The 27,636-nt window shown below is 42.3% G+C and overlaps 1 protein-coding gene across 5 annotated transcripts in view; it reads right to left on the bottom strand.

Moving 5' to 3' along the window:
• gphnb (gephyrin b) overlaps positions 1 to 21,518 on the bottom strand; it is a 95,255-nt gene extending 73,737 nt beyond the window's left edge. Inside the window, exon 1 of one of the 5 annotated variants that reach the window (XM_044377445.1) lies at positions 21,315 to 21,518. In XM_044377445.1, the coding sequence (XP_044233380.1) occupies positions 21,315 to 21,378 (64 nt within the window). In that variant the 5' untranslated portion in view covers positions 21,379 to 21,518. The remainder of the gene's footprint in view (positions 1 to 21,314) is intronic. The other 4 variants (XM_044377447.1, XM_044377446.1, XM_044377448.1 and 1 more) reach the window with 4 other exon arrangements.
• Positions 21,519 to 27,636: the final 6,118 nt, after the last annotated feature.

The raw sequence follows: 27,636 nt of genomic DNA, 5'->3' as shown, positions 1-27,636 counted from the left end.
TTGTAATGACAAAGGGTCTGTTTCACGTTTCTCTGTTTTACATCATTATAAATTAACTATCTTTGGGTTTTGGCCTGATGCAAAGCAAGACATTTAAAAATGTCGCCTTAGGCTCTGGGAACTGGTGACAGGAATTTTTCACTATGTTGTGACACGTTATTCACCAAATTACATATCAATTAATAAAAAAGTTATTGATAGATTAATTGATGATGAAAATAATCAGTACTTGCAGTCCTATATGTGTCGTAAGTCATTGAAAGAGGGAGAAAGATTGTGCTGACCCTGAGTTTTCACCCCAGCTCCAGAGTCCTGCTCCCACTGTCAATCTCCACTGGCTGGAATAAATAAAACATGAGAGAGGCTGAACCCCAATACCGACATACTTAGTCAGCACCCTGGTACAGAAACTAATAATACATACACACGCAACCATCACAAAACACACCTATCCCAATCAACAAGCAATCACTAATAATCAAAGCATGAGGCAGAAATTTTTAGTAGTATAACTATTGTTTTCACGTCCAAAAACAACACCGACTGCTTTTAAGTGATCTACCCCAGTCAGCCCACTCTCAGTCACTTTCTCACACTCTGCATAGCACTCACCTGAACCTCTCTTTATCATCCAAATATCAGTGAAAAGCCCGAGACTGCAGCACCCTACTGCCTGCAGCTCTCCACAAAGGCTTCTCGTATTGATGTTTTATTAACACGGCCATAAATATTGAAAAGACACTTACTAATGAAGCCACGGAGAAAAGTTCCAGAGACAATTTACAGCGTGAGGGAATACAGGGACCTTGAATATGGCACCCTGCACCCCTCTTTCTACTTTCCTTCTCCTTCATCTCATTTCCCACGCCATGACCGGAATGCCCCTGCAGCTTTAACATCACCCCCACCCACCCACCCACACTTTCCCTTCAACAGCCCCCATATTCTTCCCCTTCTGTGTTGTTCTTGTTCAATGAAATCAATGGATTGGAGGGGCTTGATGATCTGCCACACCCCTTGCGAATATTAATCATAAATCACTGGCTCTGAGTATAATGAGGCTTGTTTCTAATGACAACAGACGTGATGAATGTGTCTGTGGCTCCGCGTGGCATTATCATACAGCCAGGCAGGAGTACTGTATGTATGTGTGTGCATGTTGTATGTAAAGGTTGGGCGGGTGTGTGGCTGTGGGTGGATGAGGTATCACAGCTTTTTCCCCATGTAGCATGACATTTTGATGGCAGAGGGCCCACGGCAAGGCAGCTCTCCGTGGCATTTCCAACAGCTGTTTACACACATACACATACGCACAAGCACAAATGTGCACTGTGTGTTGATCACATGATCACTGATCACATAAGTGCATGCACTGGTATATGCAATGGATGAGTGCAGCCATTCATCTGGTGCAGTTTACTAAAAAAGCCACGGTAGATGCCATTTGGAGTATCTGTGAGTGCAAGATGGAAAAACATACAGCAGAAGTAGCATTTGACTAATAGTACACATTAGGTACGAGGTGGTGATACTGAGAAACTGTGAAACTGTTTACAAGGGCAGCAAATAGGTTATGATGATGCTACAGTGATTTTACTATGGATGCATGTGAGCCACCTGGGTACAGATATACGATGTAAGAAGGAGGATCAGTTCACGCACATTGCAAAAGTGAAAAAGTTTGGGTTTCATTTTTCCAGTTCAACACTAATAGAGTGGAGGTTAATGGAATTTTGTTTTTTTAAATAATGATATAATAATGCATAAAGTTTTTTTCTGTATTTAATGTGACACAATCAGCTACAACATTTTTTGAGTACAGACAGTACTACTGGCTTGTAGAGAGCACAATATCAAAAAATAGCCAAAACTTTCTAGCCATTACAGAACTAATGTAAAGTAGGTACAGCTGCTTTAATGTACCAGTGGTGATGTTGATCATTTTAACCAACGAAAGCGGTGGTCAACACCAGCTATTTCTTTGCTCATAAAAAAGAGGGAGGGGAATCCAAAATTGGGTACTTTCCCAACTGGGAACAGGCCCCAAAATGAAACTGGCTATTGGAGCCCAACCCTAAGAAAAAGTGTCCTAGTTACAATCCACAGAACATGCTTTCAATAGGCTGTATTTCTTTGGTAGAGAGTAGTTCCAATGTAAAATGAAAGATGTTACTATTGAATGTTATTTTCCATACTGTGAGCACCCCAAACGAAATTCCATTTACCTCCATTGGTATTCGTCTAGGGGGAGAAATATCAAAGACAAATATCTCCAAACCTGGGCAAATTAAACTATCTGCATGCATCTGCATCTGAACTGGCTGCATGGCTTGTAGATACCACCAGAGGTGAGTGAAATACAGTCCAAACTTTTGAAATACAGTCAAAAGTTTGGACATACTTTCTCTTTCATTGGGATGGGAAGGTGTGTTCAAACTTTTTAACGATACTGTATGTTTTTTGTAATATGGGTACACTGATCCTTTAATCCTCACCAGTTTATAGAATTCTGCAGCCAAGAAAGATAACGTAAAAGACAACATGGCTAATATCATGATAGGCAGATAAAAATAAATGAATTCACACCTAACTGGCATAGTCTTTCCTTTAATTTCCAACTTAGCTCTGTCTGTGTGTGTGTTATCTATGGCTGCTCCATTAGTGAGCCAGGTACCATTCTCTTGTTAGAAGCCAAAATGAGCTCGAGAGCAGCTCTATTGATTTCAATAGAAATGTGCTTACAGTGGCATCAATATAGCAGCACATTTCTGATACCTCCCGTTAGAAGCTTCCCTCCACTCCCCCTTCTGCCTCCACATCCCGTCGTCTCTCCCCCTCCTCTTCCTTCTACCTCCTCCTCCTCCTCCTACTCCTTCATCCTTCGAAGCTGCTGATGCAGGAAAACCCAGGGCTGCACCAGTGCAACCACGGCTTAGCTGCACATTCCAGTTTGCATCCTTGGATGAGCTGTGTGAATCCACAAGGGAAACTCAGCTCATTTATTTCACTTCACTCAATATGACTAAAGATAGACAGGTTGGGGCTGAAATGGATAGCTATTGGCTAACATTAGCGATGGGGCTCTTTATCTGTTGGCTTTTAGGGTTTGTAGTGAAACGTATGTGCTGAGGCCTAATCAGATCAGGTATTGATTGATCTTCATAGAGGAAGCTTAATGTTCTCCCTGCTCCTCTGTGATCTCTCACTCAAAGGCAAAAGGGGAGGGAAGATCAGAGGCAGAGGGAGGGATAGGCAGAGGTCAATGGTTATAGTGTGGCTGCAGTCAGTCTAAGGGGTCAAGGTTAGATTGGCAGATGGCCATCCAGAATCAATGGCAGGTTTTTGATCAAAGCCGAGGGTCACACTCATGCTGACCAGGGGAATCGTTTGATGGGCGAGGTAAATGCACATCCACAACCCTAACCCTGATTGGGACAAACAAGTATCAAGAGGTGCAGCTGTCAAGTCGATTTCTGGGCCGGGAGACATGACCATATTGTAAGTGACACATTGTTCACTAAGTGGAAAGTTAATCTAAACTGCATCTCCACAGGGTCCCCATGTGGCGAAGATGGCAGCCTCATCATCGTCTGGTCCACCGGCTGCCCTCCCCATGACCAGCCCCCGCTCACTGTCCACAAATCCCATTTCATGCCAGCCATGCTTCTGAAAAGGCAAAACAAAAGCCCGATCAGCACAGCTGCGGCTTTAGCACATTGTGCCGACAATCATCGTGAAATCAGTGAAACAAAGAAAAGCGGAACTCTGCAGCACCCAAAACTATGCAGCGGTGCACTGAGCAGTATTAAGCTAAGGGTACGTCTGACTGCAGCTTCTGTTTCTTGAAGATCAACAATTACATCACCAACAACACCTCCACCGAGCAGAAAGAGCAGTTTCCTGTCAAAAATGAATATATTTCCTATGTCAAAAGAGTTGATTGCCTCAGTGTCCTTTGTCCCAAGTATGATCCTGTCATATACAGTTACACCAGAGACACTTCCATCAAGGAACTGACCATTTATGACAATTGATTTGACAGAAAAGGGTCTACTCTTTGAGCTTTCAAGGACTCAAAAAAGCAACAAAGATTGTGCTGGGAGAACTGAACCTCACTTTATGAAAATGTACGTGAAAATTAAAACTTTGTTAAAATGACAAAAACTTAGAGGTTAGGACGGTGATGGCAACAAAACGAGTTGGCAGAGGTTTCTTATGAATATGATTGGACGTTACCAATCAGCTGGTCGCCAAACAGCTGATGAATGAGTCAATGATTGTTAAGCATGAATCAAGCAGCTGAGGCCAATCAGCTAATGCAAGCTCGACTTCAGAGTTCTGCCCGAACTGACACTGCGCTCCATTACATTAAAGCTAAAATTATACTCGACAAATCCACATAGCCCCGAGTGTCCGCAAGGTTACGCATGACAAATTCTGTCATCTGTCCACGTCCATGAGGGTCTGATTGCACATATGAATGCATCCGCCTATACAGACACCTGATGCAGTATAAACAGAACGGCTGTCTGTTTTGGAATATATCAGGGTCTTGAGAAGTCTAGCGAAAGAAAAGTGTGTATATCCCTCTACTGCTGGAACAGTTAAATCGATTTAGCAAATTGTTGATTGGTTGATCCACACAAAATGAATCAACAACTTTTTTTTTCCCATTTAGGCTATTTTTGGTGCAAAAATGCAAATCATCTGTTAGTTACAGCTTCTTACAAGTGTGCAATTGGCGCTTTTATTTATTTTATATCCCTGTAAATTCAACATGTTTTAGTTTTGAACTGTTGCTATCTGAGGATTATTCTTAGGTTATCGTAGGCTCTGGAAAACTGTGAAGGGTATTTTCATTGTTTTCTGACATTGAATAGACCAAACATTTCATCGATTCATTTGAAAAATAATCAACAGAACAACAAAAATAATTTTTAGTGAAAGCTCTACATTTCATACACCCCAATACATCCAGCGGGATCTACTAAAATGACGCAAACATGCATTGTAGCCTTTTGCAGGAAGCATATTACTATGTTGTACCACAGTAATATTTTCTGAAGTGCATCCTTTGTTGAAAGTCCCAAACACACATAGGAAATGAACTCCTATGGATTAAAGTTACAATCAGCGCGTTCCACACATTGCCAATGCTTGTTGATGTGTTTGTTAATGTGTGAGTGGGTGGGTGTAATACATGTGTGTATTCGTGTGCTTATGTGTGTGCATGAACCATTCGACTCCCCTTATTTCCCAGGATGCAGAGTTTTACATGCCCACACACACACGCACACACACACACACACACACACACACAGCACACACACATAGGGAGTGCCCCGGGCCCGGCTGTACTAATGAAGCAGCCTGTAAGCAGCTACCTTCATTACATTCAATCCTCTGGACAGAGTCAGCAATTACATTGCAGCTTCCCACTGTCAGAGCTCACACACGTACAGACATACACACACACAAAGAGACAGACATTTGGAAACTTGTCCTTCTTCTCAAGGCTAATGCTAGCTGAGGCTGATACAAGGAGGAGTTCCTGCTCTTCTTCTTCTTCTTCTTCTGCGGTGGTGGGTGTTTAGCTCAGGCTCAGCTATGTAAAACCCCAAACCCCTCAACACATCAGACTCAAGCCCACCACCACACCAGCACAGCCTCTATGACGTTTCTCTCTCTCTCTCTCCACCAGCCTCACTGTGTGAAGCTGCCCGGGGAAACTGCCTAATAGAGTGCTCCGATTGCCATATTTCACACATCTCATCACTTATCCCGCTGAGACATCCATACATGTACATGTCAGTGCAGGGGCAACCGAGAGGGAAGCCCCTGGAGGAGTCAAAGCATTCAGGGACTTTTTCTGGAATTGTTTTGACTGTGATGCTATGTTCAAATCAAACCTGTGGCCTCTAATCATTAGGTAGATATATATGGAGATAAATAAGTTTTACTAGAGACTCAATATTTACTAATGTATGTAATATGTAAAACTCAAACAAAAAAAAAAAACTATCTTCCCATCTACTAGGGCAGCAAGTAGTGATTACTTTCATCATGGCTTACCGCTGATTATTTTCTAATGTTTTATCTATAAAATGTCAAAAAATATGCATGTTATGATTTGCTAGAGCCCAAGGTGACATCTTTGGATAGCTGTTATTGTCTGACCAACCGTCTAAGCCTCAAAAACATTCAGTTAACTATCATATATAACAAAGAAAAATAGCAAACCCTCACAAAAGAGCAGCTGGAACAAGAACATTCTGTAAAAAATTACTGAAACTTTTAATCAACTATCAAATAGCTGCCAGTTCATTTTCTGTCAGTCGACAAATCAATTAATCAGCTAATTGTGTCAGTTTTCTAATCCACAAACAAATACCAACTGGCTTGAATAAATGTTACGTACAGTATGTATCTTTCCAGTGTGGAATTCATTAATCTAACATTTTCTTTTTAAATGCTAAAAAAATGTGTTGTTTTGTGCAGGGGTTTTTTGCATTTACCTTGTGACATTGGGATGTGGAGTTTTGACTCGCGCTGCAAATAATCATTTTCATTATTGTTTAGCCTGTCAATTATTTTCTCAAATAATCAGTTAATGATTTTGTCAATAACATCTTCAAATTCTTGTTTTGTCTGACCACTAGTCCAAAAATGACTATCTAATTAATTGATTATCAAAATAGTTTCTGATTCATTCTCTGTAAATGGATTAATCCTTTCAGCTCTTGTTTGGAGTCCTTTCATCCACAAATCTATGTTGCGTTTAAGTACTGGTGGCTAACTCGGACACATGGCTTTTCAGCGCATTTGTGTGGAATTTCCAAGTGGGTCACTAGTATTGAGACTTATTTCTCTCCATAAATCTCCTGCCACAATGAGAGAGGAAGGAATAAAAAAAAGAACAGGTGGGGCAATGAAGCAGAACAGAGGAAATTGAGTGAGAAACTCCCTGACTCACTCTTTCAAATGTATACAGTCATGTGCTGAGATTGGAAAACCACCAGTCATGCCTGTTGTAAGACCATAAATGATGCAAAAGGGCAACAAAGCTGTCAAACAATGTCTTGTCATGTCAATCAAACTGGTTCTTGCATGTATGTCTTGAACATTTGTGGCTCTTATGTGTGTATGTGTGTGTGAGTGTGTGGGCGGGTGTCTATTAACATTTGATTCCCAGGTGCCATGATCTGAAAGGGTTTCGTGGTAAAAACTGGAAAGGCATGATGCTGAATAATGGAAGAGGAGAATGGGAGAACACCTTGACCATACACACACACACACACACACGCACACACATACACGCTCTGGGTCGAGGTTGGCCATCAAACACACCTCGTTAGGGAGAAGGTGGCCTCCTCCATTATTCACACGTACTGTACATGCTCCCTTCATACTGCTCGCTCCCTCGCTTTGCCGGGGAAATGGAGTGAGTTGAGCGCAGACAGACAGTAAAGGCAAAGAAGCGAGAAAGGTGGACAGAGAAAGAGAGACAGAGAGTTGAGGAGACATGGACAGAAATAGCGGGCGAGAAAAAGGGAGATGGTATAAGATAAAATGTGATATAAGAGTGGGAAAGGGAGAGCGAGCGCGTTATATTTATCTCTGAAGTCGCAAGTCTTGTAACACTCATCAAACTCGATTTCAATTATCATTGATATGGAATTGATTAGTGAAATTGATGTAAATATAAATGTGTGAGCAAGCCAATGACTGATATAATTACTGTCAATTATGAATGCAATGGCTGCGCTCGTTCCATAGCAACTGTAAACACTGCAGGGAAAAGCCATTTTAAATGAGCACCATCAAACACAGTTGATTTTGGACACTTTTTTCTTCCTCCCTCTCTGCTCAGTGTGCAACCTTTGCATTCACTGGTCCAAAAATAGAAACACTTCTCCCCAATTCAGACGACGGTGGTTCCCGGAAGCATGTGTCACACACATCAATCAACTCGTCGCACCTCGACATGGCTGGGCTCGTGGCCTCGGGAAGGAGGGATGGAGGAAGAGAGGGAGGAGGGGGGGGGGGGGGGTTTGAACAAGTGACAAGCCAATGGACACCCTGGCAGTGTGTCAAGAAGGAGCAGAAGGGCCGTTGCCAAGGGTGACAGCCAGAAGTCACACGGCGCTACACCTCTTCTCAGCGGTGCTTTTCCATCTTCATGCTACAGACACGTCTTTGTTCTTATGAATGGCTGATCAGACTGATGCTTCCTCACCTTAAGCTTTTCTATTCACTGTTATTCGCATGTGTGAATGAAAATTAAAGGGTCTGTATTTTGCAATCATGCACACCTTTTTGGAAAAAAAAAATTGCATAAATCATTTACTTGTCATAACTTCAACCTTTACTCGCTCTGTTTCTTCTGTCAAAATGTAACAAAATGTCAAAATACTGAAAACCTGAGTGATGTTGACATAAATGAAGTTCCCTGTCTCTTCTTGAAGAGAAGATTTAATAGCTGCTGCACTACATGGAAGATCTAAGAGGTAGGACTCCTTACAGTCCCCCTCTCATCAGCTCCTGATTCATGTCACTGCTGATGGTCCAGGAAGGGAGGAAACTGTTGCTATGTGGCTCTTGGGCCTTCAGCATCTTGTTCATCCACATTTTCTTTAACCAGTAAGTTATTTGTATGTTTTGAATTGTTTTAAAAGCATGCTGCATCCATTAAAACGTCATTCTGTTCAACATTTTATGGTCAGTTACATTACATGTTTGCAACAATAGGTTGACTTGTTGATGCATTTAGCTAAAATTTAAAAATAAAATCTTCCTTCAAGCTCGAGTAAATCTTCACAAGCTTTATCTCCAAATCCAGATTTCTCAAGTGATGCTGTATAAATAATTTTCTCAGACTTCACTGTCAGAGCCACAGATGAGTAGTACTCAGCATGACTACTACATTTACACATTAGTGGACTGCCCCTTTAATTTAAGTGGATTTGTCTTGACAATCACTTGGCATTAAATTTTGCTGTGTGTGTTTTGAAGTTTCCTGTGAACCAAACAACACATTGACTTCAGACTCCTCTGAGAATTTATTGGCCTTTTTTTTTTTTTTCAACTGACGTTTACATGTGAGTGATCAGACAAAAAAGAGAAAAAAAAATCCAATCCCAAGAGCCACTGAAGATCTGATGATCAAACCATTGCCTGGAAGTACTTTAACAACAGAATAAATTTGACGAAATCTCTAATGAAGTAAGTATGATGAAAGATAAAACAGTTTGTGTGTATGTGTGGATCTAACCAGGAAGCACGCATTAATCTAACAGGTGGACGACAGTAATGAACACATGGACCGGGAATAAGCAAGATGTTTTTCTGTCAGGATGTCAGTATTTTACAGAAATGATGTGTCCAGCAGAGTACATTTATAAGACAAATTTTTCTCATCATTATGTCAAATAAATTTGAATCTCAGATGTCAGTGTAAACTGAAAGTAAATCTAGGATACATATATAGTTACAGTAGTGCCAGGTGGTAAAGGAGACCTGAGGCTAAAGAAATTGTTTTATCACATTAGGGGAAAAAATTGTCTGTTTCTATCTAAGAAAAACAGATTTATGCTTCAAAGTCAATTCAACTGAAATGTTTTATCTCCACGGTAACAGTCACCAGGTGTGACATTTCAGTAAAAGGAGACAAGCAAGTCAAGAAAATGGTAATACACTGAGATTACAGCATAACCAACCAACCAACCAAAGCAATTCAAATGTGTACATTTTTAATTATTCCAATTTCTGTTATGTTTCATCTTACAAATTAGTCTGTATTCACCTTCATAAAGGTTTGATATGCTTAAAAAAAGGTAACACTGCACTGCTGAGACTGTTAGCATTGTTAGCGTAGCCCCCACTCTCAACGAGGAGCTCCCTGTGACATCAGCACCCAGTCATCCTGTGATAGATGCCAGATACAGGCGAGCTGACCTCCTCTCCTGAGTGAAACATGAGAGAGGTATATATTTCAGACACCTATTAGATGAGGACTGATAAAGACGTGAGGCGGCATGGCAGCACACTGATGAATCAATGACTTTTTTTTCTCCCCCTTTTCTCTCTTTTTCTTCCCCCTCCCTCGTCCTTCCTTCACCCTTTGCTCCCTCCGTCCCTCCAGCCCTAATTAACACCTCAAGCCAGGACACAGGATCCAGCGGCAGCAGACCAGGAGAGTGACTCATCAGTTAAAACCCACCGCTGTATCTTTTATCTCGATCTCTATCGCCATCACTCAGCGGCTTCTCTCTTCGCACAGGTTATCGCGAGGGACCGACCCAAGAGAAGGAGGGGGGACCCAATCACTGTCGCTCCAGAGTAGAGTAAAAAAAAAAACAACAACAGGAAAAAAAACTAAAGGTTGCTGGATGTTTTGAACCCACTCAATTGCACCAGGTACACAGTATCCACTGTACTTATATGTATCCATTTTGTGGAAATGAAAATAACGGTGGCTGCAATCATTTAGTAAAAGCACCCAGCAAACATTTTGACATCAGAGAGAAGTTATACACTGAAAATCTGTGTTAAAGCTGCTGTAGAGTTTTTTTTTTATGCATGACAAAAAAATCCACCCCACTTCTCTCATCTCTCCCTAATGGCCAAATTATACCTCTCCGTCCAGGTGTTGCTATGGAAGAAAGTGATTTCTTGTTCAGTGCAGGGTTTAACTTTAACTGTTGAAGCACAGCCATAACACTAGATAGAAGTGTTGTGCATTGTGCATTCATTATACATCCAAATAATTTACATTGTCCCATTTATTTTGTATTAAACAACAGTAAAAATGGTGAAGGTTTGTACTTGGGAGATCACAAAATGCCAATGTGTCCAACATTACTGAAAAGCAAAAGATGAATTCGCAATTTTTATGAAGCTAGCAACGAAAACATGTAGAAAGTCACAACACAGCCAAAGCAGACCACTCACAGTTCTTGCTGTTTCTAAGCAGCTCACCTGGCAGCAACATGTGGTTTCATTTTTGAGTTAGTGCATTTAAAGCTGCTATATGTAGAATTAGAGAATGTATGATTTTGGTGCCTCCCCCAGAGGTAGAAAAAAAAAGAAAAACAGACACTGTGGCAGACATCAATTTATAAGATGCTAAAATTAACTTACATAAAAATTCTACATATACAAGCACTAACTGCCTCTCTTATCAATGTAGTTACTGGATGGTGGTTTAGACTATTAGTAACTATCCCAAACCCTTTCCATTAACTTAAGAAACCTAATATTACATTTCATATACGTAAATGCACTCTTTATTTAAGGCAAGTTGAAGAGTATATGATATGACATGATAAATAATCGATAAATGCAAAAACTCATGAATAAGTAAGGTATGACATCACCTGTTTCTGCAAAGAGTGAGCAAGAAATGACATCATCATTTCAAACAGCAAACAACTAATGCTAACCAACGTAGGTGGTAAGTACACAGTATATCTATGCTAATCATGGACTCTAACAGAATAAAAGGACAGTAGCAGCACATAATCACAAAAAATTAACACGTGTGGGAAACCCCTTAGACAATGCTACATTTCCCTAAACTAAACATGCATTAAAAGCTTCATATAAGATTTTGCAATTAGCTTTACTTGCATAGGGGAAATACAGCAGGATTCCTCTTGCTCAAGCCTCACTGGCAACAGTTTTAGAGAGACTAAATCCATGGTTCCATAACAACAGACTTCCTGTATTTCCTCAAATAAAAAACGATAGTCAATTAAAAGCCGGGTTTCTGATAATGGCCGGGGGTGTGTTCGTCACAAACAAATAGAGGTCGGCCCCAAAAACAGGACGGGGAAAAAATCAAGGGTGGTAAAACTCCTGGTGCCTGTTATATAATGTGCATGCCAGTTAAAGCTAGGGCAGGTGATGTATTTTAGAAGCGTTTTTTGTTGTATTTGTTGAAATTCTCTATACATCCCGACAACAATCACTAAATCAAATGCTCTGTCAATAAAAAGAAAAAAATCCGGTATCTGTGGATGGAGCAGGTGTGTAATAAGTCCATCCAATAATTTCATTTGGGCCAAATGTTGGCTAACTGTCCCTCTACGGAACTACCTGCCTACCAGCGTGCACTCTGCCCAAGCACTCATTGTGTATGACTGGAGTCTTCCACAAGGCAGAAAAACAGAAAATTTGGAGGCCAGACAAGCAGTGGGATACCGACGGATAGGAAGTGACGGGACTGCATGAATTGCAGAAGAAGAGAGAAAAAGGACGGGGACATCAACAGCAAGCAGAATGAAACGCAACGTGTGATCATTGAACTATTGCCTGTAGTGAGGGGGAAACTGAACAATGCATAATCTTATCAATAGGACCTGACCGATGCCCATATTAGAGAGTAAAAAAAATACGATATCGCTATATCAGCACATTATTTGCAATGATCCTTCAAATGTGGTTATCAAACACTTGTGACAAATATATGGAGTGGAGACATGATATTTTACAAAAAACATATGTACATATATATTAAACTTGAATTAAGAGAGACGATCAAATATACATTAATATATATCGATATATTGACTTATCAACAACAGAAGTGAAATGCAATATCACTCGAGTGGAAGCAGGGAGTTGGGACACTCATTATTTTTGTGACTTCAAACAGTTGAGAGGCGGCCCTGTTTACCGTTTACTGTTTACTAAAGGTTGTTGTGTCTTGAGAGGGAGTAGTGTGTGTGAGTGAGTGCAATAACTGTTGTGTATGAATGTTCCCATGTTCATCTGGTGGGAGAGGCTTAGGACAGAGAGGGGAAGGGGGAGAGCTGCATTCTGGCGTTTTTTTCTTTTTTTGTGTGTCTTTACCAGATAACTGCCTACCCCACCTTTAAGCATAAATAGTAGTTACCTGGATGTAACTTCAATTCTATGAGTACATGCGTAGCCCTCTAGCCGACCATCACAGAGAGGGGAGCAGGACGAAAGAGATGCGATATTGTTTAAATACAGCGATAATGGCACATATTTTAATAATAATTAAAGCAGAAACACTACATGAGCATGGGTAACCAGGGTAACTTGGCTAAGCCGGTAAGCATACATCCAGTAGCATGCTACTTACATGCTACAGCTAAGTGGTGCACTGCCAAAACATTCCGGATGGAACTCAAGTGCTAGAATTATTGTTCCGTATCTCGGAGTAAGTGGATTACCAGGAATGCAGTAACAAAAACAGAGCAAACGGAAGCAGATCAGAAAAACAAGGAGCCTTTGTACTAAAATATGAGGAAATATACTTATGAAACAGAGGGAAATAAAGGCCTCTCTAATATAGGCCTGTTTCCAATAATGGCCTGGTACCCTCTGCAGTTGAGATAAATAAAGACCCGGGCCACTATTTGAGGAAATACGCTAAGCTTTTGGGATGACCTGTTATGACCCAGAATGTTGTACATCATATAAACCTAAGTGGTAGTACATAGCTTCCTCACCACCCATCAAACACTTGCTGGAAGGTGTTACTACTCATTTCAGAATAGTTTCTCCTATTTTTCACCAATATAAAAATAGAAAACAATAGCTTCAAGCTTTGCATTTCCCATGCCTGTTTTCCTGTCAAAACAAGATAAGTGCTGACACTAAAAAGCACCAGCATCTCTTTTTTGCTTACTACCAAAAATATCGAGCGGAATTGTCCTCTTTTTTTTTTTGGCTATGCTAGCCTCCTGTGATTATCACCTCAACTGAATGACAGACTGTAACAGTGCTTTAGGCCAGGAGGGAGTGGGAACCGACCAACTCTCCTACACCTACGCATCCAGTCTGGGAATAGCTTTCCAGGCAGCCCCGATGGAGCTCTTCTCTGGAGAGTTGACAAGAGCCTACGAGAGCGGAGGAGACTCTTCTCCTTGTCCGCCAAATACCGTCTGCCTCTTGTTCTAACTCACGTCCCAATTAAAGACTATTTACAGTAAGGGAGGATTATTTCCATGGGCCATGAAAGCAGAGAGAGAAATAGAGAGAGAGGGAGAGCGAGGGGTGTGTGCAAAAGGGGGAGGAGAATACGTTTCTCCCCCAATAACACACACACCACTCCCCACTACTCTGCACTGAAAATAATTCCTTTGCAGTGAAGACTTAATTCTCATTCTGTGTTCGTGTCCCTGATCCCGTATTGTCTATTCTGGTCATGTGGTCCGCCTGCCTTACTGCTGTCCACTGTGACAGCTGTGTGTGTGTGTGTGTGTGTGTGTGTGTGTGATGCACAGAGAGAGAGAGAGAGAGCAAGAGAACGAAGGGTCAGTCTGTGTTTTAACTACTGCTACAGTATGAGCCCCACCCATACGAAGGATAATCCTTGTCTGACCACATGCAAACAAAGAGCACAGATATTCCTAGCGTCTAAATAAATGCACACAAACAATCCAGTTTCTTGCTTATTCTCCAACAATGCTACCATTTTGTTTATATAGCCCTTAGGATTACAATATTATTAACATTTCTGATTTTGCAGCCTGTTGGAAGCCAATGTCAAGGTTAATGCAGGCAATAACCAGGAAACACAACACAAAACAGCCACTGAGATTTGGCTTAAAGATGATCTAAAAATACGGGCATTGGATGGAAAATTCAGAAGCAGGAACAAGTGTCCAATTTGTTTTTTCCCCCCCTGTTTAGCTCTTCTGTTCCAAGTGTATCCCTCTCCTACTAGCATACTGTTGAACAGATGCCCACATATCATTGCAAGGGAACACCCCAGTAGCAGCTTAGAGATGATTCAACCATAGACAGACACAGAGAGTTGGGTCAAAGTAGGAAAAAGGAGGAATGAAATCATGCTAGTGGGTAGACACACGCCTGGGGCTCACTGATTCCCATTCAAACCACGTATCTTCATATCACCAGTGAACCGAATGTTAACATCTATTTTGTGTTTTTGTTATCCAGTCGTAATGTCAGCTATGTCAGGATATTACGTTTGGCTGTCTCGGCGTCGACAGAGTGGAAAATGGGGAAGAATAATAACGTTGTGATGCTAATGGGAACACAGACAGACCAGTGGTCATGAGGGAGTTAGCGATGACTTCACAAATACGCAGGTGGACTGAGCGGTCTTCAAGAGCTTGATTTGAGCTCCGGTAATTTTAACGGTGAGGGAAGTTTCTTTTAACAAGAAAGTCCTTATCTGATCTTTCATTCTACATCTTTTTTATATCTTGTCACTAAGTGAGTAAAACACTTGTCAAAATAGCATCCATTTGATGTTCATTTCAGGGACAGCTTTGTAGTTTGCTGATGTATTTTTGTCATTCCCTGTAGACAACTGGCCCAATGAAATTACCAATGTCTGTCTGCACTCAAAATCGGTCTGCACCCAAACAACTGAGTTTGGGTGCAGACAGATTTTCAGGTATCTTTGTTTTTTTCTTAATTTAGAATGACAAATATCACTGCTAATTGCACATAGCTGTCTACAGGCTATGGCTTTTTCTTCCTAATCTATTATTATCTTTTATTTTTTTATTTTATTCACATTTTACAAGTCACCTAGTTTTTATTTTGGTATTTTACTTGTACCTCGGTGTGTATTAGTCTCCCAATCCATATTTACCACCCTATGTGTTTGACAGTCATTTTTAAAGCACTCTGGATTGCATTCGACATGTATGAAAGATTCTACATAAATAAAGTTTGATTGACTGATTGACATGCAACTTTTCTTTTTACTTCACAGCGAGAAACTAACCAGAAGAGGATAATGTGAATGCTCAGCCTGGATGGCATGGTTCAGTATGTGGTTCAACATCATATTATTAACAAGAATATTTTTAAAGATCTAAAATCAATCAATCTACATCACAACATGAAAAAATATACAAAATAACATATTGAAAAATCTACTTGATGTCCAAATAAGTGAGTCCACTGCTGTGTGTTACAAAAGACAAACTTCTTTTTTTTATGTGTAAAACAAGAACTTCAGCAACTGGTTTTCTTCGTTTTTAATAAAGGTTTGCTTTGAATAATTACTTAGGATAATAGAATTTCGAAAACTTTATGATCAAAATATAATTTTGCTAAAAGTTAGTAAATAATAATACTGAATTATCACTCAGCCCTTGTTGACACTATCCCCACATGCAGCCATGGGACAACATGACACCAACTTTTTCTTGAATGAAATAGCTCTAGCTCTGCCATCAACTGTCACAAACACACTCAGAAAATTTTCTGAGTGCTAGTGAAGGTATTCTGGGAAATGTAGTCATTTCTTCACTGAGACTAGAATTGGACAAAGCAGGTTGGGGAAAATGGGGACACCAAAAAACCAGATTACACAACAATAACAAAATATCTTCTGCAACACTAAATATCAATCTGATGATGTTGAAACGCTGTAGAGTATCAGTGAAACACTTGACTTGCATTGCAGAAAGTAGATTGAGTCATTCAGAAAGAGACGCTGAGAGCAGATTGTTCCATAACCTGGCAGCCACCCATGCCATTCGGTGACAGATGACAGTGTCACCTAGTTTTGGTCAAGGTGCTCTGGCATGCTAGGCCGCCTCTCGCTGACTTGACTCCTGTTTCTCTAGTGAGCCTCTTTAGCGCCTGAGCTGTTAAGGTGAGCTTGGGACAAACTCCAGATATTAAATTATGTGGAAAAGCAGATTAAATAGTTATTATCCCATCTGCAGCCAGACAAGTACACACGAACAGGCACGCATACATGTAAGCAAACTCATGTGCACTCACACGCGCAGACACGCAAAGGGGGAATAAACACACACACGTGATCTACACTGAAGTGATCTATGATTTTCAACACATTCGCTTTGTTTGTGTCTGCATTGTGTGTTACAGCTCAGCATGTATTCACTATGGGCCGTTCAACATGTGTCATGTTGAAAAGCATATGTGTTGTCTCAAACCAGACAAATCATCCCTTTCCCAAAACCTTTTGTCTGCTCGCTTTCTAAGCACAGCCCCTCATCTTTTTAACAAACCAATAAAATGTAGACCACATTCGACTAAGAAACGACCACCACCCCAACAAAATGAAAGCTTCCACCCATTCTGTAGAGCGTCACAGAATTAGTTCTACTTAACAGAGGGATTGAGAGAGCGATCTAAATGTGGTTGTTTTGGGAAGCCTGCCTGCCGTCGATTCATGTCTTTCTGATAGACATGTAAGTTTGGAGAGCCGCCCACACGTCCCTGAGCCTCTCTCAGTTGTTACAACCGAGGGAGATAGAAAAGAGCACAAAAAATAGAAGAGAGAGACACAGAGAGAGAGAGGGGGGGGGGGTGGGGGGGTGGATGGGGGTGGGGGGGTAGATAGAGACACAGAGTGAGAGAGGAAAGGAAAAAATGTGTGCTGTCTGTCGCAGAGTGGAGCTTTCCTACCCTGGCTCATCGTTGGAATATCGGTGCTGAGTATATGTCCATGTCTCTTTGAGGATGGGGCTGGAGTTAACCCACACACACACACACACTCTCAGCAGCCAGCATCAATGGGTCTTTCTATGGACTGTGAATCAAGCCACACATCCAAGAGCATTCATGGCACATGCATGGAGCGCTGTCGTATAATACCGTATGGTCCCACACATACACACTGGCTTTATACAGATTAAAAGCCACTGAATGTTCACTCTCTCTCATGGCCAGCATCTGTCTCTCTCTCTCTCTCTCTCTCTCTCTCTCTCTCTCTCTCTCTCTCTCTCTCTCTCTCTCTGCGTGTGTGTGTGTGTGTGATCATGGGAGGTATGCATACAGTAGCTATATTTGGGGCTGGGGGGATTTGCTAAGCTGTGTTTTCCAGCCAGAGCTCAGTATTAGTGCAAAGACAAAGAGTAGAGCAGAGTCACATGCATATGCACATACTGCACATGCAAAGGGCACACACACACCAACACACACGTTTCACATATACAGTACATGCATGTGCACACTCAGAGCTGGTGTGGATCCAACATGTGGTATAGCCCAATCTAGTCCTCATGTGGATGAAGGGTTTCCTAGAAAAGCAGTAAAGCAGTAAAGGTCCAAATTTATACGTGAAACACTTTACATGTCTTTTTAAGCCGATATAAATGTTTATAATTTCATACTATACATCATAACCAGGCTAGCAAACTAGCATCTCTACAAGAAAGCAAATAAATATGTCTGAAAACATGATTTATCTTTGGTGTGTTCGTAATGGTCACAAACTCGAGGCCACCTCTTCATTTATGACTGTATCACTCTGCATACGCAAATACACACACGCATCAAGAAAGGAAGGCACGCATATTTAGCAGAAGTGTGTGAGTGTGTAGCTGAGTGCACAGACCCTGAGGCAGGCCCAGGGAGAGAGACACGGGACATTTAAAACTCATGCAAAACAGGAAAGGGAAAAAAAACAAAGAATGATAGATAGAAACTGGGCACTCGTGCATTAAAATACACACACACACACACACAGGTAGTCACAGAAAAAAAAATCAAATCACTCACATCACTATAGGCTGAGCACAGCATGAGAAGCTTTCATCCACTCCTAACAAAGCTCACATTTTCAGTGTGACATCTTTGACAAGTGACAGCCTGTTCACCCCAATTATCCTGTTTCAAGTTTCCTACCTCCTTCTCCTCGCAAATAAACCCAACCTCTTATTCAAACATTCCACGAAACACATACATTATTTCACACACACACACACACATTCACTTGGGCACGTCAACCTCACCTCCCCTGCACTGCACTGTGTGTCCAGGGTCTAAACAGAGATGTCCCCTGGGCTCTGTCACCTGTCTAGAGGGATGGGGGGCTAAGTGATGGAGGAGGGTAAGCCAAGGTCTCATCTCCTCCCTGGTGACTGAATGCAGGAGTGGACAGCTGACCTTTGACCCGCGCAGGAAGGAAGATTGAGCACTGCTCCGGACTCCATTAGCATTCTGCTCACACAGGCCCCATACCACAGCAGACTAACGGCATGAACACTGTGGATGGTTCTTGCGTTATAGGAGAGATCCAGTCAACCTGAATATTTGGAGCTTCGCTTCCTCGTGGCAGCACGGCAGGGGAGTCTGTGCTCTCAAAATACATCATCTCACAAAAAATTCCCCCCCAATGAGGGAACCACACAGCGGTCTTTGTAGCCACAAGGAATCCTGCCATGATTAGATTCTTAAAAGGCTAAGGGTCAGGTAAAACATGGCAACTTAATGCCACTGTGCACCGTTTCCTCCCCGTTTTTTTCCCCCTCACTCCTTTGATGCTTTGTTTCCCTGACAGTGCAAGCCCTCCTACTCCATATACACACACAAATACATCAAAAAGACAAATAAGCCTGTCGGTTGTGTCTCTGTGCGTCTCAACATCGGCATATGTATGCGGGAATTGTCAACACTGCACAGTGAGATCAAACTGGCAATCTGTCACTATGCTGGGGATACAGTTGGGGATTCAAGTGACTGATGACACATAGAGAAATTAACCCCCTCTGATGTGGCGTGGTCATTGATGTAGTGTTTCAAAATAAAGGCTAAGGTATGCTATGACCTCCAGTTGGTGATCAACAGAAGGCAAACATCCACCTACGTGAAGAAAAAACAACATGAAAGCATGCTGACTTCCCCTTAAAACACCAAATCCTTATCAGTTCTTTCACAAATTACACATTACACAGTTATGGCAGCTCTAAAAAATATAGTTTAACTCTATTCAAGATAGAAAAAGGTGTCTAAATCGACATGAGATGGGTTTATCCTCTTCTACATCCCTGGGTGTATCTATCTGATGCAGTATTTACCGTGGTAAGGTCAGTACCGCACTGATTTGTGAGTGACGCTGGATTTCAGCACCACGGACAGCGCTCTGCCTCACTCTCCAGCGTGAAGAGAGGAGGAGGAAGGAAGGAAGGAAGGAAAGAAGGGAAGGAAGAAAGGAAAGGAAGAAGGAGGCGGGTGGTTGTGGTGTTGTTGGTGGTGGGGGTTTCCCTGGCAGATTTCAGGCGAGGGTCTACACAGTCATTCCTCCATCGCTACACATCGCCTACCACCTCCTCCGTGCCGGATTTCCATACGGAGGAATACCGTATGTGTGAGATCACGGCTTTCATATATTGATCGACCGAGCCTCACACAGGATGGACAGAGAGAGGAAAAGAAAGAATGAGGGGGGGAGAGGAGAGGGAGGGAGGGAGGGAGGGTATTCCTCTGGACAGCCTTTATCATGCATCCACCCCACCACCACCACCACCACCACCCTCCCTCCACTCCAAAAAAAATCTGTTTAATCTACTTTCCGATCATGACAACAACCGCTGGAATCGCCTCGCGTGATGGTTGGCGATCAGAAACATGACAAAGCAATAGACTACACACACACACACACACACACACACACACACACACACACACACACACACACATAAGGAAAGAAATGCAGGCCGGCGGCGACCAGATCTAACACCATCCGTCGCCTCATAGCCGCACATTGCATCCAAGCGCATAACGTTTCCAACATTGGTAAGTGAGAGACGCGCCGTCATCGCGCTGCATTTAGAGGAATGTCAGGAAGATTTTTTACCCGTGTGTTCAGCCCCACCAAACCGAGCCAGAGCCGTTATCATGTGTCATGTAAACTCCTCGGTCGGCACTGTCATTCACAAAATAAACCACACAGACTATCATCCGACGTCTACACGCATTTTTCACCAATTTTCCTCAGATTATCCACTGTTCTTAATGGGCCAAGGATGCGCTCATCATCATCACCATCACCACCACCACATCCACATCCACCTTCAGCAACTGTCGTGAGCAACACTTCAAAAAAAAAAAAAAAAAATCGCTGTGGTCAGCTGGGTGTCAATAATGCAATCTATAGCCTGAGCATCTTTAGCAGCGACACAACACACGGTCAGCTGTAGCCTAATTTTCAGCTCTGACAAGCAGATAGGGGCATGAATTATTCAATACACATAAACTGAGCTCTTCTTCTTCAGCAGGGAAAACGGCTCGACAAGAAATCTACACGAGCGGACACAAACCAATGCAGAACCCACATTTAGCCCTTCCACCGCATAAGCACTGGATGTAATGTAGCATGTACATTAATGCATAAAAAAGAGAGAGAGGGAGAGAAAATGCAAGGCTTTAAATCAACGTCGCCTTCAAGAGGCTGCAAATACCAGCGAGAGACCGAGAGCCGCCGCCGCCGCCGCCGCGCAAAAACCAGCCGACATGTATGAAGATCCAGGCTGACAGCCGGCGGAAATGAATTCATAGAAATATGAGCGAAATATGAAAGAGCCGATGGGCATTTCTGCTTTTACCTGTCAAGACTCCGACCCGGATTTGGTGGTCGTGGTTCGTTAAAATCATCCCGTCTGACGCCATGTTCAGCAGCGCTGTCGCCCGCACCGAGAACTCACGGCAGGGCCCAGAGCCGATCGCATCGAACTTAGTGGGGAGAGGGAGGGGAGGAGGAGGAAGAGGAGGAGGAGGAGGAAGAGGAGGAGGAAGAGATGGAGGAGGGTTGGGATACAGCAGAAAAAAAAGACGAAAAAAAAACTGCCAGACGAGATGAGTAGAAAGCCGAGCAATCATTCGGACACCTACAGATAGGCGGGCAGGATGCGGGGGCCGTTTCAACCGCACACATCACTCAGCTGGCCGCCTGCCACGGTAGTAGTGTGGATCCCAGATTAATTCTTATGGAGACCACTATTGATTTCCAGTGAAGGCTTTTAGGGGAGACAGACTAGCAGTGCGTCTGCAGACGCCACTCAGTTCTCTCATGTTATGCATTTGATGCCATTTATGGAAGAGTTTTTAGATCCCTGCTGCTTAGAGGCCTCACATCTGACCCCTAACATGAAACAGTAGGCTTATCAACACTGAAAAGCATCATCTTGGGGGTCCCATAAACGCCCCCTCTACCCCTCCTCCCCCACCCGCCGATCTCTCCACCGTGAGTTGCACCCCTACTTTTAAAGATTAAAGGGGCTTCTCTAAGAGCCAGCGACAGCACCCCAGAGATGTGTCGACTACGTCTCAATGCAGAGGCTTAAGAGAAGATCACAGTCTGACCTGTAAAAATGCAACTACATCCCCGGGCAAAAAAGCACCGCTGCTATTTATAGACTGGCTGCACGCTTCCATGGTGTATAATTTCTCTTGTTTATTCTCACGGAATAAAAAAAAAAGAAGCCCATCCTCCAGCTTCTGAATCTATCAATATACATAATTCATTAACACACATACATGAGCACAGTAACCGTAGCAAGAAATGGGGCAACTCTTCCAGCTTGACTGGCTCGCTTCAACAGCATTGCCATGTCTGTGTCCAATGACCCAACCAAAGGAACTGACACAATTTCCACACTTTATTTAGTAGCCAATTCCCTCTTCTATTGTGTTACAATTAGTAACACGAGGTGTGTGTCTGCCAAGGACATGAAATAGACCTTCAAAGCTTATCTGATGTCTTAACCTGAGTTGGATTTTGACTCAAGGGCAAGCTTCTGTGCAACTTATCTATATCATGCTATTCTAATGCACATCACAGAAGCATCAGGAATTGGACAATCGTTTGTTTTTTATAAATTCCAGACCGTATATTTATGATGGATGCATCTTAGGAATACAGAGAAACACAAAGTTTTGACCCATTAGCTGCCATGCATATTCTAGCCTGGTTAGCAAACAAAAACTAGGTAGTCACTACCTATCCTACCCGAGCTTGTTGAAATACTTGCCTCGCTTGTTCATTTGCGAGAGAGTTAGATGTGAAGATGAATACCAATCTCATGTTTGTGTGTCAACTATGGAGCTGGGGCCCAGGTGACAATTAACCTAGCTTAGCATAAAGACTGGATGGCAGGAGGAAACAGCTAGCTTGTAACTCTTTTGTTTTTACCTCACACAACTGAAATTTGAAATGACAATTTGTGGTGTTAGGGGAAGGAATATGGTGTAACTATTTCCTGATTTATAAAACAGTTTTTCCATCCACTCAGCACTTCTAATTGCCTCCAAACTCCAGCGCAATACTTAATGCAGACATGAGAATAGTATCAATCTTCTCATCTAACTCTCTGCAAGAAAGCAAATAAGCATATTCTTTTAATCACAAATGTCAATAATTAGATAAATAAAAATATTAGTAGTAAATTGGTATAGTCTACCTAACCACTGTTCTTAAAAGTTAACCCAGGCTTGCCATGTTTGTAGAAACATCTATGGAGTACTTCTTAGATTGTATGTTATATTTTTTTTTTCTATAGAAGGGAACTAGTTTGCTGGTCTACAACATATGAGGAGAGGAGGACGCCATGCTGCAGGGAGCTCCCCGTAGCATGGCATCACTACAGCGTCCACATCTGTCAGCCTGTCAGTGATAGAGAGAGCCAAGTGCTAAACAGGCCTTGTTAATGGTGAGAACCAGCATGCACTTTAAGTACATGCACAGACACACACACACACACACACACACACACACACACATACACACACACACACACACTCCATGGTCCAGGGTTGGCAAGCTTTCCTGGAAGGCTGGAATTCCCTTGTTGGTGTAAAGTGGGAGAGCTGGGGCGGAGATATTGGAGGAGAGATGTATGGAGGAAAGGAGGGAGGGGAGGCATCAGGTTGAAGACATTGGGGACCCCATCTGGTGTGTGGAGGACTGTGTTTATGTAGTGCACAAGTGCGTATTATAATGACGGTGTAATTACCTCAACGTCGGTGGAGCTGCTCGCTGTTCATGGATAGGTGATGAGGAGGCAAGGGCCATCGCTCTCCCCTTTTTCCCTCACCATCCATCACAATAATAAGGGGAGCCCCAGCAGACGGAGGGAGCTGTAAACGTATGCTTCCACATCTTTGTGGTGAGCTTGGGGAGGCCCCCTTTTTTTCCCCCAAGGCTCCAGATGCAGGAGAGGGGAGGGAGGGGGGCGCCAGAGGATAGCAGCTTGCTCTGGCTGTTTGCGTTATGCAACATTAGAGGTGCTTAAGCCCTATCTTTAGGCTGCTGGGACATGTTGCAGGGGAAGAATCTCCCAAAAAGCTATGTGGTAACCAGGCCAGTCATACTCCATATCATTGCAAACACACAGAGCATAAAACAAGATATTTTTGGAGGCTGTTTTACTACTTCTGTGTCATGACTCTCCCTCAAAGTCTTTGGACTTGTGAAGAGGCTGCATATCCATCCAATGTCATAAAGCATGCAAGACATAGTTGCCAAAGAGCCATAAAGCTTTACTTCCGCCCCAATGAACATCGATTCCTACAAAGAAAACACCAGGCTAAAGATGTTAAATGCATGATAAAGCATGCAGTTGCAGGTTTTACACAGTTCCAGAGTTAAACACCTTTTTACTGCTCTAACTTTTGTACCTTACCATTATATATGGATCAGATAGCTAATTGAATATTAAAATGCGCTTGATGTGAGTTTGATTAGCCAACAGTATATCAGTTTTGTCTATTTCTGTCATCTACAGTATGATGTCAATGATTGGAGCAGACAATTAGACTCCTTTCACCAATCATATGTTGTCTTGGAGAGGTGCCCTGCTGACGATGGCAGGCTGCTCTTTAATTAAAATAAGGGGGAGGGAAAAAAAACGCAAAACAAGAAAGGGAAACTTACCCTGGGGCTTATTCAACATTATCCCATGATGCTTTCTCCAGAATACCTGACTAAATCTGGCCTCAGCTGAAGAGGAGAAGTCAGTGAGGGAAGAAAAAAAAAAACAATTATCCATCTGCGAATGAGCAGCAGACACTTAATTCAGGACTGTTAGGGACAAAGCCCCTTGTTTAGAGACAGTAATTAGGTAACAACATGGCAAGGAGGTTGGGAAGAGTTGGAGGCGGGGTGGAGTATACATCTGGTCATCCAAGGAGAGAGAAAAATGGAGGGATAGAGATGAAGAGAGAGTAGACAAGAAGGGAAAGAATGAGAGAGCAGACATGAGAAGGAAGGGAGTGTGTGTGTGTGTGTTAGGCAGCATTCTGATGAGTGCAGGATCTCTGCCGACTCCCACCACCATTACAGCAGCGCAGAACATCGCCCCAGGGCTTTGGAATCAAACCCATTACATCTGATACTGGATTTCTCTCTGCTCAGAATTAATGCAATGTGGACTCGCCTTCTCTAAAGCTGGCCAGTGTCGCATAGCATCGCTGCGCAAAGAGCTGCACCACAAGGAAAAGAGGACAGGGGAGGAGGAGAGTGAGGGCCTGAGAGTCTGAGAGGGATACTGGAGAGGGAGGCTCGCTGCAGCCGGAGGGGTCATTTCATATTTCAATTTTTTTTATTATATTGAAACAGGGGCTGGCTGTCTTTAATAACTCATAGGATATATGGGACTGTGTACACATAAAGGGCCTATGTATATGTTTATACAGGGGCCTTGTAGTCCATTTGCATAATTAACAGACTGGCATTTGAAAAGCAGAATGTCAGCACAAACAACCTTGGACACCAAACTACCCCGGGTAATTTTTTTTCAGCCGTGTAATTGGCTCCTAATGCAGAGGAGTTAAACATAGAGATTTTCTGCCCTTAAAGCAAAAAAAAATCTCCTCTTGTTAATGGGCTCAGCACTCCCGGATTCCTGCCGGTGATTATCAGTCAGCTTGGACTTTTGGAAGTTTGGGAAAGGACCTCTGCTAAATTATGGATCTAAAAAAACCCCTTTAAAGCAGTTAAATGACTAGAAATTCTTTCTTGTGTATGTATATCTGCCACATCTTGCTTTCAAACTTAACCAAGACCACTTATCGGTTTGAAACGAGGATGAAAAAAAGTGTTTTTGTGATTTTGTGCAATTTTTCTGGCAAGCCTGGCCCTCATTTTGTCTGAGCTGCTCTGTAGTAGAGTGAAGGTAACACGTCCATCCATCTCTGCCTCTCCGCCTATTCGTAGTGACATGTCTGATGTAATGTTTGTGTAAGCGACCGTACTCTCTGTGGCTACATAGCTGGCTTTGCACATAATGTCGATGCTATGTCCTGAACACATCCTGCTCGACAGTTACATGCAATCTCAAGCAAATTGGCAGTATAAAGGATGAAACTTTTTATAAGACAGAACCACAGCTGATACACAACCAGACAGGGTTTTGTTTGGTTTGTGCTGCACTAGAACCATATTTGGCACTATATGAACAATTTTAAAGATTTTGTTTTTTGAGCAACCTAGAGAAATGGTTTTGAATGTGTTTCATTGAGCAGCTTTTTGATAAAATAGAAATCAGACCCTCATTTAGGACCATACAGAAGCATTTTTCTGAATTGCCTGATTTAGTTTTATATAGAGATTGTGTGAGTCCGTTCGGAGTTCAAACCTAATTCCTGAACTTTCTGATGGGACTCAACCAGCATATTGCTTTGCCGATTTATCAGACCAGTCCTGATTTTTTTAAATTACACTGGACACCAGCCAGTCATGCTGTTTTCTGCCAAAATGTGGATGGAGATTCCACCAATCATCAGATCAGAAAAGTTCTGAAAGGAGCATAAAACTTGAACTGTGATTGCATAAAAACTATAAAAGATATGAAAAAGTTTAATTAATGTGTGAAAATTCCACTTCTTGTCACCGGTTTATAGTTTGAATGTATGAAAGTGTAGGGACAGTGTAGAGTTGAAAATGAATGAAAAATTGTGAAACTTTGACAAAATTTTATGAAGACTATAGACACTGCTATGAAATTGGATTTTATACATACATGTTTTACTAGGAAGTGTGTTAAAGACCTGCTAATCTACCTAAAAAGTACATTTGTTCATGTTTTGTGTGTCTATAGATGGTCTATTTAGGGTTTTTTTTCCACCCTGACAAGAAACGCTGAATAAATTGTAACTGTTTGGCATGAAGATGGTCCAATGTAAACATATGGAAATCTGAACAAAATAGCAGCATTGGCTACTTTACAAATAGCAAAAAACTGTAAATTCTATAAAATCTGTTGAACATTTGTTCTCAACTTGTTTCATATCAGTGTAGAATTTTTTTTTTTATCATGAAAAGCAGCATTATTTTGTTGAAATTAGAAAAGGCCTGCTTCTATATGGAGCCAATCATCATTTTTCAAATAGAGCCATTTCAAGCTCATTTAAGGTTTAGTACATAAACAACTTTATCTCTTCCAGGAGTGGAGGTGCACTGTTGAAGCGTTTTTGCCTTCAGATGCACAAAAATGTTCCAGACACTTGTGGCTGTCTCTTGTCATCAAATCTGACATACAAGTCAGGAAGCGTGAACCGAAAAAAAAAAACTAAAAAAAAAAAAAAACACCCTCTGGCACCTGTCCTTCCAAACTGTTGCCAGGGAAGAATTGAATTCTGGGATTTGCCGGACACAACGTTGCCTTCAGGATGTAATCTCACATCTACACACCTATTAACCTCCACCAGCAGAGAAGTTGGAATGACGTTCAAGCTCCAGTGGGTCCAGTGCAGGATAATGACTGTGGTGAGTTCAGGTAATGTGGTTAGCGCGCTGTTGGGGCCAAGCTGTCAGCTCTGTGGCAGAGTTAGATGTGTGTGTGTGTGTGTGTGTGTGGTGGGGGGTTAGGGCGGGGGGACCTGACAGGGCCTGGGAGCAGAGTAAGCGGCATGGGATCAGTGGCATTGCCT

This window comes from Thunnus albacares, chromosome 16 (genome assembly GCF_914725855.1).
Source record: "Thunnus albacares chromosome 16, fThuAlb1.1, whole genome shotgun sequence".
NCBI lineage: Eukaryota > Metazoa > Chordata > Actinopteri > Scombriformes > Scombridae > Thunnus > Thunnus albacares.
Note: the sequence above shows the minus strand (reverse complement) of the source record. Positions and strands in the feature narration are given on the sequence as shown.